An 18,862-nucleotide genomic window follows, 5' to 3' on the forward strand; every position below is an offset into this window, starting at 1 on the left:
AAAGTAACTTTTAGAAATCCCCTTTGCGCATGGAACTGCCACATTTGCAGTGTTGTGTTTCACAAATACGGTACATATACGGTACAGCAGGCGGGGTCAGCTCGACTCGCTTCCAATAATTTGAAAAACTCGCAACTTCAAAAAATTATTGTATTTATTTTACAATTCAAAAATGAACAAAAATATTCAAAATTAAAGAAATGATACTGGGAAACGAATAAACCATTATAAGCAACGAGTGAACTTAATGAGCGGTCTATAGACTTTTTACAACCACCGCCTCTTTACCTTGATGTTGACGCAAACCCCGCACAAAAAGCAAAGCAGTCTCAGCATGAACAGTATTATGTAAGCTAAAAAAACGATTCAAAATGTATCTTTAATTTCAAAATGTCAATTTTTCATAAATAATCAAGTCAGACACCTTTGTAAACAGAAAATCAAGAGCCTCATTTGAACGTCTGCGACAGATGTAATTGCCTCAATCTCCTCTGCTGTTTCTATTTTTTTTTTTAAATCAGTGTAGGCTATGCTATGTTCGCCCATGGTTAAATAAATGTTTAGCCCTACCAGAAAGATTTCGTGCAATGTTTTATTCACAAAGACGAATTTTCCATTTCATGCGCATGACAACGTTCTAAAAATATTGCAGTCTTTGCGAATAAAACATTCCTTGAAATCCTTCTAGTAGGCCTACATTTATTTATTTAATTGTTTAATTTACCACGCAGGCGATTTTTGGGAGGCAGACGTCAGGACCTTGCGGTGGACGCAAGGAGGGTCCATAAAGGGATACACAAAATGGTAAAAAATAAAATGTTAAAATCTAAAATAATAAATGTAGATATGTATCAAGCTGTTCTGCACTTTCTATAAAAAATAAAAAAATTAAAAAATCGAAAGCTCGACAATATTAGTTTTGTGATCGTTTGACACTAAAATCGCGAACAAAATTCGATTAACGGCACAGCCCTAATAAATTGTTGACCGGATTAAAGCAGTAATGTAATCAGGTGTGTAAGAGCTTTTAAAATATACATTAAAATTACCAACGTCGTACAAATACAAAGAAAATACATCTCTTTACACAGCCATTTTTGTTTATCGAGTCGTATGGTCCACCTTAATGAACTTGGTTGACTCTCAGAATCCCTAGTGGGACTGACCAAAGTGTGCCTCAGTGAAATGACGCAAGAAAGCTGGGAGACTTCCCACTATGCAACTCGTGTGGGTGGTGTACGAGGCATCTCGAACATGCCATTACTGTTGGACAACAATTCAAAAGGGCGATCTTAACCCATTGGGAATATTTTGAAACGCAAGATGTCGCCCGTTTAATTGCATTGTTGTAAGGCAATTGTTAGGGTGAGAGTACGTTAATTGTGGGAACTTTAATTATGTAGAAACATTGACCAAACAATGGCTTTATTATAGAGTTGAGTGCCGCTGCCTGACCGTCTCCCCCGCGTCCGCTAGAAGGAACGGACATACGATCGCGTCATCGCTGCAATGCAGAGCGTGAGTATCTGAATATCCAATATCTTGTCAATTTAATGAAGAACTTTAAACCGAAGAATAAAACAAAGCATTTAATTATTCTTAAGAACCCATAAACAAGCACTGACTAGGTAAAAGATTTCCGTTAAACAAATCTATACAGTGAGATATGCTGTCCATCTGCTCTGTTCACAACTTGAGTTTGCTGGCAGACAGTGTCTTCTTCTTCTTCTTGGCTGTCTGTCCCTTGGAGTCTTTGATCTGACTCCTCACCTGGTCCTGCAACTGCGAGAAGAAAGCCTGGGAGGATCGCAACGCCTTGTCCTTCCCCTCATCCTGGAACGCACAACAGTAACATTTAGCTCTCTTGCCATACACTGCCAGTGGACTAAACGTAGCTTAGCATTTATCACACACACACACACACACACACCAAAAATAATATAACCACCACCAAACAAACCCGCTCAGAGTTAGTACAACCACCGTCAAAAACCAACTGACCTTGAGTATGGTTGCTTTTCCACCCATGGTGATCTTCTTAAGCTTGTCGGCCACCTGGGTCTTGGACAGCTTCTTGTTCCCCTCAATGCCGCTGTCGTCTTTCAGCTTCTGTTTTCTCTCCTTCTCCTTGATCCTCACCTGCTTCACCTTCTTCATCTTACGTCTCTGCCGTTTCTTGTCAGTCGTCGTCTTCTCCAAGTCTCCCAGCACATCTCCTGCTTTGTTCTTCTCCTGAGGTCAAAGGAGAAGGTCATTTTCATTGAGTGTCGCATCGCACTAGTGCTTCCCAGTAAGAGTCCTTAATGAGAACTCTCAATCCTTTCTTTTTAGGGCCTTTTGTGCCTTAATGGACTGGAGAGTTGATAGAGAAAGGACACTAGGTTGAAGAAGAGGGTGAATGTCATGTAACATAGGACCACTGGAGGTAATCAAACCAGGATCGCTACTAGGTCTATTGCCTACTGCGCAGGGCCTCATGGCCTGCCCTCAAACGTTTTTAATAATCTTCTGAATCAAGGGTGCCTCATCAAATATCTACAGCTTATAACTATGTCCTGTAACCCCATATGCATATGACCCTGGGTTGGGAAACACTGACCGAGCCAGGGAGCAACCTACTTTGACTTCCTCTGGGGCAAGGAGTGTAGTGTCGCTAACACCAACGGGAGCTACCTCCTCCATGGAGATGGAGGGGAGGTTGGACACCACCTTGACCTCTGGAACAGCCTGGGAGAAAATAGGAAGTGAAGCGTGGGTGGGGCATCTCATTAACACCAGAGGCCTGGAAGATATTTGGGCTTCACCACAACTACATTCATTGACGCATTATTAATTTATTTTCTGACAAGAATATTTACAATTACTAGAAAATGAATTTCCTGCAGAAAATGCGGTGAGTACTGCAGTGCAAAATGTGGCTGAAAATATGTTTTAATAAAGCCATACAAAATCTTAAAATAAATCAAGTGAAAAGATACAAACCGTGTTCAAAAGTAAACAACATAAACATGCTGACCTTTTAAAAAATGTTAAATGGTTGGAAACAAATAAAATGTAAGATTTAAACAAATAGCTAAAGTGATTATGTTTATGCAAAGAATAGTTCAAATCAAGTGAAAAGATTTGAACATAGTTCAGAAGTTAACATTTTAATTGTAGTAAACAAAGTAAAAATGCACAGCATTTAAAAATATAAAATGGCTGCAAACAAATTAAGTGTAAGAGTTAAACAAATGGCTTCAGTGATAAAGTTTGAATAGATTTAGATAAAATATAGAATAGCTGAGCTGTACTGATAAAGTTTGAAATGGTTGAACCAAGTCAGTGTTACAGTCAAGTAAGTGTAGGAGATGTATAGGTGTGTGCATTTGTAGTAACTTGGAAAAGTGTTGTTATTCTTTCACATCTAGTTAATCGAGATAAGCTGATGATAAATAATTAATAAGAAGTCAAATATATTAAAAATAAGTGATGTCAGTACAGCAGACATAAGTGTCAGCAGTCCTCCTGCTTTGCTCTATTTAATATATAGTATATATATAGTGATTTATATATTAAGGGCAGAAAGAGCAATGTTTACACCAGCAAATAGAGTTAACTATCTAAACATCATAATATCTCACTGATAACCTAGTTTCATTTAATAATTAATTCTCCTGATATCAATACAGTTAAGTTTAGAAAAAATAACACTCTTTTAAACTTGTTCATACCAATTAGCAGTTACACTAACCAGCCCTACAGGCAACACGGCTCATAAACACTAGTATCTGCAGTGCAGGTCAATAGAGAAGTGCAATAGCCAACTAAAACCGTTTTTGTTTTAAACGTGGTCATTTGTCTTATATGATTGTCAACATAGGTATCAATGCCTTTTCATCACGTTGACGGAAATAAGTCCCCAATTTAGAGGGGAAAAAAAGTATAATATCCTTTTTGACATCCCCAAAACACTACGTCCACTCTTCTGCAAACTGCCTTTCTTTTCGTGACCAGAGGGTGTGTAGGCGTGTGGAGCTCTGTCTGGCACGCAGCGGACTGCGGAGTCCAAGAGAAAGTGGAGCTTTTCGGACACCTATAGTATAATGCTACGGTGTTGGTGGAAGGTGAAGCTCTGTCTGAGCAGCGATTTATTTAATACACCCGTCCGAGTGAGGGTTACAGTTTCCCTTACTCCTACAGTATATCGCCAACGGGTGTGGCGCATTTCACATACAACGTCGCTCATTAAAACGGTTCTGGTTCACACCATGATCGCATCGCGTTTGGACAACTGTAACTCTCTCCTCTTTGGTTTACCTGCCAAGTCCATCCATATACTACAACTGGTACAAAACGCTGCTGCCTGTGTCATTATTACAACCCCTCCCATCAGTCACATAACACCTGTCCTGCAGCAACTCCATTGGCTTCCCATCAAAGATCGCATCATCTACAAGATCCTGCTTCTCACTTTCAAGGCGATCAACAATCTTGCCCCTCAGTATCTTACTGAGCTCCTCCATATCAAGACACCCAGCCGTACTCTCAGATCCTCTTCCTTCATCCAGATTATCCTCCCACCTGCTCTACTGGTTACCATGGGGTCAAGAGCATTCAGTCGCTCAGCCCCCCACCTCTGGAACTCTCTGCCTCATGACATCCAACACTCCAGTTCCATAACCACTTTCAAATCTCATCTGTAAACCCATCATCCCAAGTTTTAGCACTTCAGTTAATGTGTAAAAGATACCATTGTTCACAGAATTAAATGTGACAATTGAAGTGAGTTGAGCAGTCTTATTTTATTCTTTTTTTTGCAATGCCTTCGAATAATTTGGGACATGAATCGCAATAATAGTGAACCATGGCCCAAACATCAGAATGCTATCGAATCAGAATTATCACTCCTGTGCGACAGGGGGATAATAACAAACAAAGTACCCGCATGGTATTTCTGGACAATGGCCAAAGCTTCGAAAATGTTGCGCCAAGGTTTGCCATCCTTCTTGGACGTCCTGCATTGCTGCTCTTTGTTTATGTGTCTGCTATGAGGTCACAATGCCTAATTAGTTGCCGCGGCTATCGCTGTCCGGCTTAAACCCCGCCCTAGCATAAGGGTACGGTCGGCGGTGGAAACGCGGCGTAACTGAGCTACGTCTTACCGCACCTAGACTAGCAGACCTAGTCGTACTGGGCCTTACAGCACCCGACGGTGGAAATGCGCCATAAGAACATCCGTATATACTTGACTGTACTTTAGGAGCCATTTTGTTTTTAGACCTCCCACCAAATTTCACATTAAACAGGCCATCTTGGATTTGGTTTAGGGAATCCATCCAGTCTGTCAATTGCATGTAGCTAAGGTCCACTGAAGGTGCCTGAACCTGTGGTGGACAACTTTTCAATGGCAGAGAAACTTCGGTTGGGGGTTTAATTTCAAACATAGCCTCTGCACTTTCTCCAGCTCTTAAATCTCTTATCTTCAAAATCAGCATCCTTAACCATTTGATTTGGTTATTATAATGAAAATGATTTTACATAGTTTGAAAACCACGATTTTTACGAGTTTGAGTCAACTCATTACGATGATTCATCGAATACAATTTTAGGGTCAAACGCTACACTATTGTTGCCTCCATTCTCGAAGCATATCCCCCTCTGCTAAACATTGTTTTGTGGGAAACTGTTGTACTTACAGGTTTAGGAGTGAAGTGGAAGTTGGAGAGGGCGTCCAGTTTCAGGAAGAGCGTGTCCATCATCTTCTTAATTTCAACATTGGCTGGGTTCTCCTCCACCACGGTATTTTTCTGAAAACAGAAAACAACAAAAGGCATTTGATTATTAATTATTATACGAGGCATGGTGAAAAAAGGGAGATGGCAGTGAAATGGAATATTTGTTTGCAAAGAACCCAGATTACTGTTGACATTGTATATGACACACACACTGGACTTCCATTTCAAACTTCACATATACCATTTTTAAACACACACACACACACACACACGCACACACACACACACACGCACACACCTCGATAATGCAAAATGATATTCATTTATTATTATCTGCCATTTCTGGACCAATAAGGGGTTGAGGGAACCACCTGCGTCTGCTTGATGAACTCTTGTTCATAGATCTGCGCCAGGCTCAGCTTGCTCTTCTCATGGTCAAGAGTCAACCTCTTCTTGTATCGGAACGCCTCCTCCTTCGGCTTCTCCTTCCTCACAACATCGTCAAACACCTGAGTAGTCCAAATCAGAGGGATTCCATCAGGAGCATTATAACCACATGAAGATCAGCACGTTCAAATAGCATGTTTTCATTCTTCTACCAACAATGTTTTCATAAAAAAAAAGAAAACTAACATCGCATCTCTGATTCTTATGGTTACTATGCACTTGTTGTTTTTTAACTATTTTGTGCAGCTCTTTTCCTTTTATTGTGGCTACTCCAATGTTGGTTTTATGCTTTGCTTGTTCTCAGTGTCACTTGTAGGTAGTGCTGGGCATTATGCCCTAAAAATAAACTTAAGAATTGAAAAAAATAAAATAAAAAATACACACACCCAATAGCGTTATACTATATTTTTTACGGAAAGCCTTACCCTCGGACACGGGTATCTAAATAAATTGCTGCTCAGACGAAGCTTCAGCATTCACACACATTGGAATTGTGCAATAACACAATGGCGAACACAGAGTTTGCGTGTTGCTGACGGATGTCACAATCTCTGTGTTCGTCAATCTACCTATCGAGTCTTAAAAACAAAATGGCGTCAACGGGTGATCTAATAATGGTATTGTGTTTATAAAATGTCCTTTTTAATAAACAATATGTACACTTACAAAGTTCTCAATGCCTCGTTTTATATGTTAAGACCCCTATTATACTACCAAAGAAGTGTCGGTTTTTTAAGTAGTTTAAAATAGCGATTTCGTTTTTACCATAACCAGTGCGTTTTGATAGAATCGGCTAAAAACAGCCAACTGAAGAATGCGTCTATATCCGGATTTTGTACTCCAAAACGAACGCTTCAACTCGTTATCATACAAAACATATCCCAAATCAATTTTACACCGGAATTACCCTTTAAGCCATAAATTCGGGTATCTAAATTTATTTTGTCTCCCAGCCCTACTTTGTAAGTCCTTTTCGATAAGAGCTGTGACTATGGAAGTAAATCTGTGTCATTGGATAAAATAAAAAAAAAGCCATTGAATTTCAAGAACTGAATATTAATGCATTGAAATAACGATTTTTTGCCTCTGAATTTAACTATTTGAATTCAATAAATCATTTTTACCTTTATTTTTCAATGTTAATAAATTCTAAATCAAATATTCAACGTTAAAAAATTAAACTTAAATATTTTCAAGGTCCCAAATTCAAGATGCCAAAGTCACCTGCAAAATTCAATGTTTTACAATGTTTTACGTTGTTTGATTCACTCTTTAAATTTATCAAATCCTTTTCAACTTTATTTTTCAATGTGAAAAAATTCAAAATCAAATATTCAACGTTAAAAAATGTAACTTCAATATTTTCAACGTCTCCAAATTCAACATGCCAAAGACACCTGCAAAATTTAACGTATGAAATTCAGTTTTAACATCCGGGGACCCAAGGAAGAGCAATCGAGCCTAGATGCTAGGAGAGCGGGAATAAGAGCGTCAGTCGCTGGTTCTTTCTTTCTTGATGCAAACGTTAATTCTAAACAGCATTTTACACAGTAGCCTATAATAGGAAATGCTCAAAGCTAAATCAACGTCATTAAACACCGACTGTAGCTTTTTATGGGGAGAGGAGCAACGTTGGTGGACCTTACTAAACGCCCTATCCATTGTATCGGTCTGTTAAATACTAATCAAATAAAATCAAATGTATTTATTAAGCACATTTAATAACAAGGTGAGGCAAGAAGGGGACCTTATGTCTTATTTATGTTTCTTATAATGCACACCGTTTTTTAAATTTTTCTACTGCAGTATGAAATAAACAATGAACTTATGCCTGTATGTGAAGTGTGTGTGTGATTGCAGTAACTTGGCTGGATTTTCATGCAGCGTAAGGGTAATTGTAGTGGGTTAAGGAGCCCAATTTATTAGGGCACCAATTTGGGGCGATCCTAGGTCCCTTTGCCTACGTTTGGTGTGATGCTGGTGCGATCTGAAGCCCGCTGCCCACTGTGGAACGAGAGCGCAGAGCCGACAGTATTGCGCAACTGAAGCGGCAGCAGCTTGTAGTTCCAGTGGAAGCACGGCGTGCCTTGGTAAGAAGCGCCCGACAGCAACCTGCTTTTTATTTGTCATCCTCATATTTATATCATGCCACTCGGTGCGGAATAGTGTTGGCTCTGCCCGCTCTTGTAATGCCACCACAGAGGCGTTTTGCTCCAGCCACTTAACGTGCACCCGGTGTCACAAAACAAACACCCCCAATCCGAGTGATCGATGACGATACAAACGTTAAGTTTTAAGCTCATGCATGTTTCCGACGGTGAACGACTTCATGCCTGTCTACGCTTCAAACTTGTGCATGTTGCAGAAAACTTGCAACAGCGCCCCCTGGGGTCACACTTTTCGGTGGGGGTCGCATAATTCTGTGTAACACCCGCTCACTCTCCTTGCTTTACCGCGATGAAGCACCTAGGACCGATTACTCATCCTTGGGTCCCCCAATTACGTTGAATTTCATACATTGAATTTTGCAGGTGACTGTCATGTTGAAAAAAAAAAAAATGAAGTTGCAATATTTAACGTTGAACATTTGATGATTTTTTTTAACTTGAAAAATAAAGCTGAAAATGATTTATTGAATAATTTTAGAATTAAATTCAGAGGCAAAAATCCAGATACGTTATTTCAATGCATAAATATTCAGTGCTTAAAAATCAATGGCTTTTTATTTTCATAATCCAATGACACCGATTTACTTCCATATGTGACTACAGAACAACACAATGTATATATGATATAACAGTTCTCACCTGATCTTTTATCCTCTGTTTGATGATATCCTCCAGCTTCAGTGTGGTCTCCTCTGTGATAGCAGGAGCTAAAGGATGGAAAGATTTAATATTAAACTCCCAACAAGGAAAGGACCACCAGTGTGGGATGACCACGTGGACGTAGAATGGCCCAGTGAAAACAAGCACCGTGTATTCTTTGAAGAGCAGTCTATTTCACTCAAGAGGAACAGATAGCTATAGATAGCTAGATATCTCCTATGAGGAGTTCAAGAATCAGATAACAGCTAGGGGAAACATAGTTGCATATAATATGCCTAATGCTATTGAGGCGTGCTTGCCCAAAACAGCCGATAGTGTAAATTTGTAAGTGAAAATAGTCTGCATATTGTCTAAAAAAGAACTAGGCCAAATGCAGAATTGTTCACCATTAATCCCAATAGAGTGATGATTTAAAAATGCAAAAGCAACGTCCAATCTGCCTTATTCTGAATTTAGGGGGGGGGTTCTTGTATTGAACTTTTTGTGTAAAGGAAAAGCAATAGTATAATGTAATATAAATGTAATATAAATGTAATAATAAAAATAATAGTCCTTCAACCAATCAGACCAACGATTGCTTCGATCGCAACAATCGCTTCCCTGTCGTCATTGTGTTAAACCAGCCAATAGTGCACCAGGGGGAAAAACCAGCTTGGTGATTGGCTCCAGTAAAAGCGGATCGGAAACAGAAAGAAATATATTGCTCTCCAGCCCCTGCTGCAGAGCGAATTCAAACCACGGCAGAACGAGCTGGGGGTACCCAGTTTAACACCGTAGCCTATCTCAACTATCACCGCATTTCATATTAATCGCATAGTTTGCTGCATTACCAACGTTATTCATGCTGACTTAGGGTGCGGGATGTTCAATATCAATAACGTTGAGTTCATAAGGGCTAACATTATCTTTCCTGAGTTAACAATAATTTTGGGCAGGTGTGTTTGAGCACAGCATATCATACTAAACTTTGGTAAAACGGTCGCCAACCTTCTTCTCTGTGCCAAAAATCCCGGTGCTTCTGGGCTTCCTTTGATAGGCGCGTTGAGAGGAGGAGCGGGCGAATCAGCTGTTTATAAGTGTACCCGCGCACCAATGGCATGAATGCGCGCTTGTCTATGTGTGTGCACGTTCGTGTGCGTATGCGTGTGTGAATGAGATTGTCTGGGAGAAAGAGTGCTATGAGGAGATGAATGAACGGAACGATATTTATATTTAAAAATCGTCAAAAAAAAGAAAGAAAAAGGCGCTCAGTGTTGACTTTGTAGCGCTCAGTGTTGACTTTGTAGCGCTGCGCAACACATTGGTCTATGTATGGGAAACACTGCCATAACCTTTAGTGAATAAGTATTCCATATGACATAAGAATTGGGACTTTGTAAGCTACACATAAATGTGCATTACTTGGGAGACGATCCCCGCACGCAGAAACTTTTCGCATCACAGCTAACCCAGGCTTTGAGCGCCGCTAACCCCCTAATCGAGGTTTGTAGTATCGCCACAGGTGTGAGCGTGATTAGCCGCTACAAGCCGTTTTGAAGAGCTGTCTCTTATGACATCACAAGAGACTTGTGACGCCCCTTTTTTCAAAACGGCTTGTAGCGGCTAATCACAGTCACACCTGGTGGCTGGTCATGGGACCTTTAAAAAAATAAAAGATGTAGGTGCCCCCTCCTTGAAATCCTGCAAGTGTGGACCTACCCCTCCTGGAAGTTTGGTCGAAGTCTACATTTTCTGTCAGGATGCTGTTCTCAGGGCGGGTCTGAGCCGTGGCCTCGCCTGCCAGCTGCCAAGGTTTGTCTGACAATGCCACCTTCTCCAACTCACTGATCTTCTCAGCCATCTAGGATAGTAAATACATTTTTGAAAAATAGTATTTTGAAGGATCCTATCCCCTTTGCTGAGGCCCTGCCAGCCAACTAATGTTGCTTCTCAGTATGTAATGTACAAAACAATAATACTGACCAACAGACGATAATTATGTCATCTGAATATATCTGATACAAGAGGACATGTGTGCTTCATGATGTCCTGTTTTCATAGATCAAAGGGTAAAACACAGCCAACTCTTCTTACCTTTTGCTGACGTTTCTCAAACGAAGACTTGGGTTCCTCTTTTTCCAAGCTTGACTTCCCACCGAAGATGTCGACGATGTCTTCTCCCTCGCTCTGCTCTTCCTCAGAAAGATTGAAGGTCACTTTTTTATGACCCTCTGGGGACTGGCTCGCCTCTGCATCCCTAGATAATCAATGAATAACGTGGATTTAGGGAATATATAAAGTTCTAACATTCCATGTATGGACATGGTGAATTGGGATGCACTGATACCAGTACTCGGACCCGATACTGTGCTCATGTACTCGTACGACCAGATATCACTTTACGCAACGTAACATGAAGAGCCACTGAACCCAAAAATGTTTATTGTTTTTTTAAAACATGGTAATATGTCTCATAGGATTGGCAACATAGTAATCTATGCCATTTTATCACCTAAAATAAGTCCCCATTAAAAGAAAAAGTGGGTAAAATCCTATTGGCCATTCTCCACAAAACAACGTTCCACTCTGCTGCGAACGCAGGTGGCGTTGTTTTTGTGAGTCTGAGTGCCTTTTCTGAGGCACTCCGATGTCAGGACCAAGGGTGGATGTGCGAAGCTCTGCCTGGCCAGCAGTTGACTGCTAGGTCTCTGAGAAAGTCAAGCTTTTCAGAAAAGTATTGTATTTTGCTAGGGTGCGTTTGGGTGGTGAAGCTCTGTCTGAGCAACGATTTATTTAATACCCGCGTCTGAGGGTTAGGATTTACTGGACACCTATAGTATATCGCTATGGTGGGTGTCGCATTCATAGACAAAATCACTCATTATAACGCTCATACCCAACGACAGTACTAAAAAAGTATCACAAAGTTGGCATGGGCTATTACCATGGCGATAACACCCCTCTTTGCTAGACCTCACCAAAAACACATTTCTTTCAATCTCATAATGTTCGAATTCTCACTGAAACAGTGAGTCCACTGGCTCACTGGAAACTTATGGTAGCATTAAATATTCATATTTGTACGTGGTATCAGCAAGTACCCAAATGTAATTGCTTGTACTTCGTCTGAGAAAAAGAGAAATCGGCGCATCACTAATAGTGAATGTGTGGTAATATCACACATAATCCACTAACAGTGTGTAGCACCAACCTGGGTGATGCACTGTTGACAGTGCATAACCAGAATAAAACAGAACACAACCCCAACACATACTGGCTAGCACAGTGGAGATGTGAGGAAAGATACAATTACATTAACCATCCATACATTCACATGGATCTGGTAACATCCATGCGATAGGTTTGGTATTATAGATAGCTTTACTCCAATACATTTTCAGATCACTTACTCAGAGTCATTCTCTTCCTCATCTGATTCCTCTTCTCGAACGTAATCTTCATTGTCCTCCTGCAACTCATCCATGCTGTCGACATGGTGATCTCCTGTGGCAGGCGCCTCTCCATCCACAGGATCAAAGAAGTCTTTATACTTGAGGTTTCTGGAGCTCTTTAGCTGGAAGCAAAATTAGACAATAAATTACTAATTAGGAAGCAAGCAACATATATTACTTGTACTTGTGTCATCTTTATGGTACAAAAGGGAAAACAATAATTTAATAATCACAACGAGACAATCAAAATTGTAGGGGAATATACAAGGTATAAAGTGAAATGGTGAATGATTGACAAAGGACCCATGATACATACAGAACTTTTTTTGGTTTGTTTCTTTGCAGAGATTGGTTCCTCAAAGTTGAAAGTTTCTCCTTCGTTGTCAGAAGCCAAGTCTTGGAAATAGTCTATGCCATCCTCTTTCTCCTTGCCCTCTTGTTTATCCATGTCGTCAAGGAAGGATTCCATCTCCGACAACTTGAAGAACCTGTCGTCTACCTCGGACAACTGTTGAGGAAATCTTTTCCTCGCCACCAGTGCCAGTTTCTTATTCTGCTCCCGCTTCTCATATTCATCCGTGTTGAAATCAAAGTCTGAGTCCTCCTCCAAGTCTGAGTCTTGGCCCTTCACAGTTTTCCGTCGTGGCCTCTTCGCAGCTATCTCTTCTGCTTCCTCCTCCTCATCTTCATCATCATCCTCCAACTCCTCTGCTGCTGCCTCTTCCTTTTGATCTCCTGCACCCTCCTCTATCTCGTCAATAAGAGTTAACATGTCATCTTCAGCAGCTTTGTGAATTTTTATCTCAAAGTGCGTTAACACAATGGTGTTCTGGAGCTCCAGCTCCTGCCAGATCTGCTCCTCGTCGAAGCTGTCAACCACCAGTTCGACAAGCGGGCTGCCTTTACAGTCGGCAGATTCGTTTGTCTTGTTGAGATCATACAGGATCTTGGCCAGCGACGTGAAGTCTGCTGCCACACCATCTTGAATACTGCGAAAAGGAAACGGTCTTGTTTTAGGGTCTGAATTTCAGTGGTGGATTGTTGACGTCAGAAGCAGTGTATAGCACATACTGTCTCAACTTCTCTTTACAGCTGCCAATGTAAACTCACATGATATTAACTATTTTGACTTTAATCATAAACACTAATAAGATAATATATAATATCAACGGGTTCTGCAACTGCTATAACTAGCTAGTAGCTAGCCATAGCGCACACTAGCAGCCTCAACGCATGTTTGTTTTCTGTATGTCTACTATGTCTAAAATAAAGCAGCGTTTTTCTATTCTTGCCAAACGTATACTGTAGACTGTACCTTACCTTAGAAACTTATCTGGGTGTGCTGTGTCATCGTTTAGTTTGTTTATACAGTCCCCCAGTAGACCCAACACATCTTCAGCAGCCATGTTCCTATTCACGTGGGGACATCTGTGTGTAACACGCAAAACGGTCCCCGAGAAACTGTGTTCAGATAAGGTTCAGATAAGGTTCCAGGCATGGTCACAGACGACACCATTGTAAACCGTTTGAAATATGGCGTCGATCGTGTTGAAGGTTGCAGGTAGTCATGCCATTATCATATTTATATAATGCAGTCGTTTATGTATTCGAAATTGGAGATGGATTTTTATGGTAACCCATGCTGTGAAACATCAGTTTCACGGATAGTTTTGACCAGTTAATGTTGTGCTTGTCATTCAACCGGTGTCCTGCATTGGTGTAAATCCACCACAGATTGCTTTAAAATCGAATGGCGTTCCGCCATGATACTTATGAACCCACTCAATTAGAATTGTGTGTGGTTTTGTTTGTTGACTGTGCAGGTCTGTCGCGGTGGGTCAGACACACTCAGCCCAGCAGGGCGCTTACAACCTCAACATCTCGTCGCTCGAGGGTTCCCGGCTCCCTTTGGAAGTTGGGAAAACTGAACCACATCGCCATTGCCGTCCCAGACATTGAGAAGGCTACGTCGCTGTACCGAGACGTCCTTGGTGCGACGGTCAGTGACAAGCTGCCCTTGCCAGATCACGGGGTCTACACGGTTTTCGTGGAGCTCGGAAACACTAAGCTTGAACTCCTCCATCCTCTGGGGGATAAGAGCCCGATTTCGGGCTTCCTACAGAAGAACAAGTCGGGGGGATTGCACCACATCTGCATCGAGGTAAGTGATCTTGGCTGCTACAGACAGCGTCATATCTTTTTATACATTAATTTACTATAAATTCTCCGGATAACCTTTGTCAGACCTAGCATAATGTATTGCCTAATATTTAAGATAAGATGTACTTTATTAATCCTAGACGGGAAAATAGGGTGTCACCACAAAGCACAGCCCAGTAAAAGGAAAAAAAATATATAACTTATCTATAACAACATAGTTCAAGTCAAGGCCAAGTCAAATGCACAACAAACATGCAGTAGCAGTTATTGCTAGCAGTGAAAATCAAGTTTTCCAAGCTCTCTTTGACAGTGCAGACACTAAGTAGTAATAATTACAAATGAATTTAAAATGAAATAATGTAAAAATAACAAGAGTAATCAAATGTATATCTATTTATTTATAGTAAACAGTTAAAATATTTGTGCATTCTCGTGGTGGGGTGATCAAAGGCAAGAGTTCAATAGTCTTGTGGTTTAGGGGAAGAAGCTTTCCTTGAACCTGGAGGTTTATGTGCGGAATCCTGTTCCGTCAAAATTATATAGATAGAAATGATTGTTATGTATTGCAAAGTTCCTGTTCCAGTACTCAGTGTGAAATCAGTGTTTTAATTCCATCTCTGTTGTTGCAGGTCGAAGATATAAATGCGGCAATAGCAGCCCTGAGGGTCAAGAACATCAGAACCCTTTCAGCCATGCCACAGATCGGCGCCCACGGCAAACCTGTGATCTTCCTCCACCCAAAGGACTGTGATGGGGTACTGGTAGAGCTGGAAGAGGCCTGAAGCTCCCTAAACCAGGGAAATCCCCTGGTACCGATCTCCACCCACTGGTCCTCCCACAACACCAACTTGGATGTGGTACTCTCACATGATTTGTCTGAAAGTCATTTGTCTCTCTGCTTCTTTTCTGAAGGTCCATGCATCTTGAATGTGATTCAATAAGAGTTTGATGCTCTTGGTGAATAAAGATGTTACGGTTGGAAGTTACATAATTATCCTGATCCCACTTAAGCCAGCAACTTTTAGATCTTTGTTATAATAATTGTACTTTTTACTACATACTTAATGCTGTTAAAATGTCTATTTTTAATGGGTTAAGTTTGTAAATTGGTAATGTTAAAAATATATAAATACCAGGGTTCCTGTCATGAGGTGTATTCTGATTCTGATCAATGGAATATGATGCATCTCTATCAGGCACCAGTGGTGCTATCATTGGTAAAAGTAATCTAGTAAAGCACACTTGTATTACGTGGACATGCTTTAACTAATAGCTGCATGATGTTAGTCAGAAATTAAATCATACTGCATTTTAGAAGTTTATGTAGTAAACGATTAAACGAGAAAATAATGCTAATAATATTTGGGAAATTCTATTAAAAAAAAAGAAAAAGTATATAGAGTGAAGAAATTGAGAAGATTACATATATCATTTTATAGAAACATATTCCAAAACAAACCCTCGTTGCTGTCACCACAAAATTAATTAGTTTATTTGTTGCCAAACCATTTTAGATTTTTTAAATGGTGTGCATGTTTACATTGTTTACTCCATTTAGACTTTTGAGCTCTGTACAATTCTTTGCACTTTATTTAATCCATTCAACATTTCTTTACGCCTTAAACTATGTGGCTTTATTAAAACATTTTCAATCTCACCTTGCACTACTGCATTTTCTGCAGGAAATGCATATTGTAGTGATTATATATAAATCATATCCTGAACCCGTGATCAGAGAGGTCAACAGGACGTTGATTTCTGGGGTTGTCGGGCAAAGTCTTAAGACCCAAAAGTTACCATTATAGCAGAACAATAGGTTCTAATGAGCAAAAAATATATTGGATTGTAATGCAGTGTTAACCCACCCAGTATACCGGCATAAAACGTTACATTTTTCAATGTAAAGGAAAAAAAAAAGCATAGGTCTGATTGTCAGATAAGTCCAAGATTTATTAAAGCAATACAAGAACATGAACGACATTCAATGTGAAACATAAAAACAAGTGAGACGCATGGTGCGCCGCTGGGCTCGTCGCTCTTTACCCTCTCTTGTACTGCTGCTAGTGTTTTAAATGTATATGCGGGGGTAGTGATCAAACAAAATTAGGCATGTGCTCATCTCTGAGAAGTTCTCAGCCGCTGATTTTGCCACAGGTCTTCCACACCGCTTCATCACTTTAGTGCTCATACTTTCATTTAGAAGCCTCTTCGTGGTTGTGTGCGTCTTGGACCATCTAAGTAGCCAATTTTTATTGAACAAGAATGCTTTGTAAATGAATTTGTTGCATGCATTATTTAGTTCCTCTGTTTGTAGAAACCCCATGCATACATTCATGTCAGAAGAAGAGAGATAATATAGCCATTATCAGTGGACCCAAACCTGCTGTGTTCCACTGACCGAACAACCTGTTGTGCAGCACTTGGTTTAATTAAAGGTTTCCCACATCGGCTAAATGGGTCTCCTCTCCCACCACGAGAGCAGAGGTTCTGATTCTGTTGTTGACTGGACCATAAGGAGGACATGCTGGTGGACCGTTTCTACGACTTTGGAGAAGCATGAGTCTGCCTCCTTAAGTATGAATCTTAGTCAGTTCAAAAAAATTCTAAGAAGAAGGAGCTACATGATAACTTGCTATTGGTGAGTATAGCAAGTACATTAAACTTGTTTGGTGAGCTTTTCAGTTGGAAGAGCTAATTCTTACTCTCTGTTGTTAGTGAGGCCCAATCCCATTACACCCCTTCGCCCAAACCCTTACCCCTACCCCTTAAGCCTACCCCTTAACCCTACCCCTCACACCTTCTACGAAATGGGACAACCCTTCAAGACCCAGTTACGTCATTAGTAGCAGTCGACTGCGTATCCGTAAATAGACGCGACAAGTTTGTTGCCGGTTTTGAGTTTCACAATACCGGCTTCACCTGTGGTGTATTTTCTTGCATGGGATTTGAACATATTTTTACTGTGTGACAAATGTGGGGAAACAAAAGACTTGTACAACGCTGTATTCGCCTGGGAATGCTGGTGGATCCGTTCGAGGTATGTAGAATATACTGCAAAATTTTTGTTGTAGTTAGCCTAGCCACACAGCATGCTTGTATAACTAACATTAATGTTGCTCGATCAACCCCTTGTATTGTATATAACTGGTTTCAAGTAGTGAAAGTCCTTCTAATTCAGACTAAATGATTGCATTTGATTTCATTTTCCAGACCAATTGTCCGTCATACTGCAAGTTAAACGTAAAGGTGGCCATCCTGCGTTTGGACTCCCACCTCAGCAGAAGAGCCATGCATGGTCTTTTTTTAGTTGAGTTATTTTTGAACACATTAATTTCAGAATAAATCTTTTGATACTTCAATATTTGTTGCTGGAGTTTTACTGTTTAGTTTGAATGCCTTAGGAATGTAACTTTACCTACATGGAAAAACGTGTTGTGATTAGATAAGAATATTATTCATGCTCTCATCTGTTAGAAACTGCAATATTGCACCAAAAGATAATATATAATAAATAAACATAGAATTTGTGGTAGTATGCCATCAATGTAAAAGAAGAATATCATACAAACAAGAACCAGTGATATAATGGCACTAATATTGGACATTACAAAAAGGCATCAACAATCGCATTTATCAATAACTTCTTCAAAGGGGCCCAAAAAACGGTCGGTTTTAAACCATCAGTGGATGGTTCATCTTTCCTTCTTCCTGGAGGTTGGGGGACTTAGGGATACCAATGCAGAAGAGGTGCTTGAGGCAGAGGAGTGGGCTCTGTGCTGGCAGCGGCCTCAATGATCTCCTGAAAGAAAACTTAAAAAATGAGACTGGATTATATGGCAGAACTGGTTGATATGGCCACATGTTATGTACAATATCTATCTATCTATCTATCTATCTATCTATCTATCTATCATCTATCTATCATCTATCTATCTATATATATATAGAGAGAGAGAGAGATATTTCTAATGGCTTCTGTAAAAAACATTGATCCACATTCTCCAGGCATTTTTAAAACTAACTATTGCATGACTTAGCAGGGGATTAAAGCTTATCTTCAACCAGGAGTCCCTAGAACATGGAAAATATGGATATCATAACAATATGGGACATGGAAATATGTCCAGTACTGTCCTGAACTATCATCCATGTTAGCTAGCAAAGTCGTTAACTAGCGATTCGCAGCTCATACTAGCGATTTTGTGTTTTTTTGCTTGTTATCAATGTTATAATGAAAATGTCTATACTACATCAAACACAAAAATTACAATGACATCAA

General features: G+C 40.2%; 2 protein-coding genes across 2 annotated transcripts; one reads left to right on the forward strand and one right to left on the reverse strand.

Annotated features, from left to right (window-relative positions):
* Positions 1 to 216: 216 nt before the first annotated feature.
* mphosph10 (M-phase phosphoprotein 10 (U3 small nucleolar ribonucleoprotein)) lies at positions 217 to 13,836 on the reverse strand. Its single transcript, XM_079737401.1, has 11 exons — positions 13,744 to 13,836; positions 12,740 to 13,412; positions 12,382 to 12,545; positions 11,066 to 11,228; positions 10,691 to 10,832; positions 8,972 to 9,039; positions 6,089 to 6,226; positions 5,679 to 5,789; positions 2,620 to 2,727; positions 2,002 to 2,232; positions 217 to 1,833 (listed from the first exon to the last, which is right to left on the reverse strand). The coding sequence occupies exons 1-11, from the start codon at positions 13,827 to 13,829 to the stop codon at positions 1,687 to 1,689; spliced, it is 2,031 nt and encodes a 676-aa protein (XP_079593527.1). The 5' UTR covers positions 13,830 to 13,836; the 3' UTR covers positions 217 to 1,686.
* A 92-nt stretch (positions 13,837 to 13,928) lies between these two features.
* On the forward strand, positions 13,929 to 16,205 carry mcee (methylmalonyl CoA epimerase). Its single transcript, XM_079736372.1, has 3 exons — positions 13,929 to 13,984; positions 14,247 to 14,584; positions 15,213 to 16,205. The coding sequence occupies exons 1-3, from the start codon at positions 13,957 to 13,959 to the stop codon at positions 15,363 to 15,365; spliced, it is 519 nt and encodes a 172-aa protein (XP_079592498.1). The 5' UTR covers positions 13,929 to 13,956; the 3' UTR covers positions 15,366 to 16,205.
* The last annotated feature ends 2,657 nt before the right edge of the window (positions 16,206 to 18,862 follow it).

Source organism: Pollachius pollachius, assembly GCF_949987615.1.
Source record: "Pollachius pollachius genome assembly, chromosome: 5".
NCBI classification, from domain to species: Eukaryota; Metazoa; Chordata; class Actinopteri; order Gadiformes; family Gadidae; genus Pollachius; species Pollachius pollachius.

What these genes read in the sequence shown, in the direction of transcription:
- mphosph10 (XM_079737401.1), bottom strand. Translation starts at nt 13,829, where the DNA reads ATGGCTGCTGAAGATGTGTTGGGTCTACTGGGGGACTGTATAAACAAA. An exon ending in CACCCAGATAAGTTTCTAAG is followed by an intron (nt 13,413 to 13,743) that starts GTAAGGTACAGT and finishes TCCTTTTCGCAG; the next exon opens with TATTCAAGATGGTGTGGCAG. An exon ending in AACAGAGGATAAAAGATCAG is followed by an intron (nt 6,227 to 8,971) that starts GTGAGAACTGTT and finishes TGGACTACTCAG; the next exon opens with GTGTTTGACGATGTTGTGAG.
- mcee (XM_079736372.1), top strand. Translation starts at nt 13,957, where the DNA reads ATGGCGTCGATCGTGTTGAAGGTTGCAG. An exon ending in GATCGTGTTGAAGGTTGCAG is followed by an intron (nt 13,985 to 14,246) that starts GTAGTCATGCCA and finishes TTGACTGTGCAG; the next exon opens with GTCTGTCGCGGTGGGTCAGA. An exon ending in TGCACCACATCTGCATCGAG is followed by an intron (nt 14,585 to 15,212) that starts GTAAGTGATCTT and finishes CTGTTGTTGCAG; the next exon opens with GTCGAAGATATAAATGCGGC.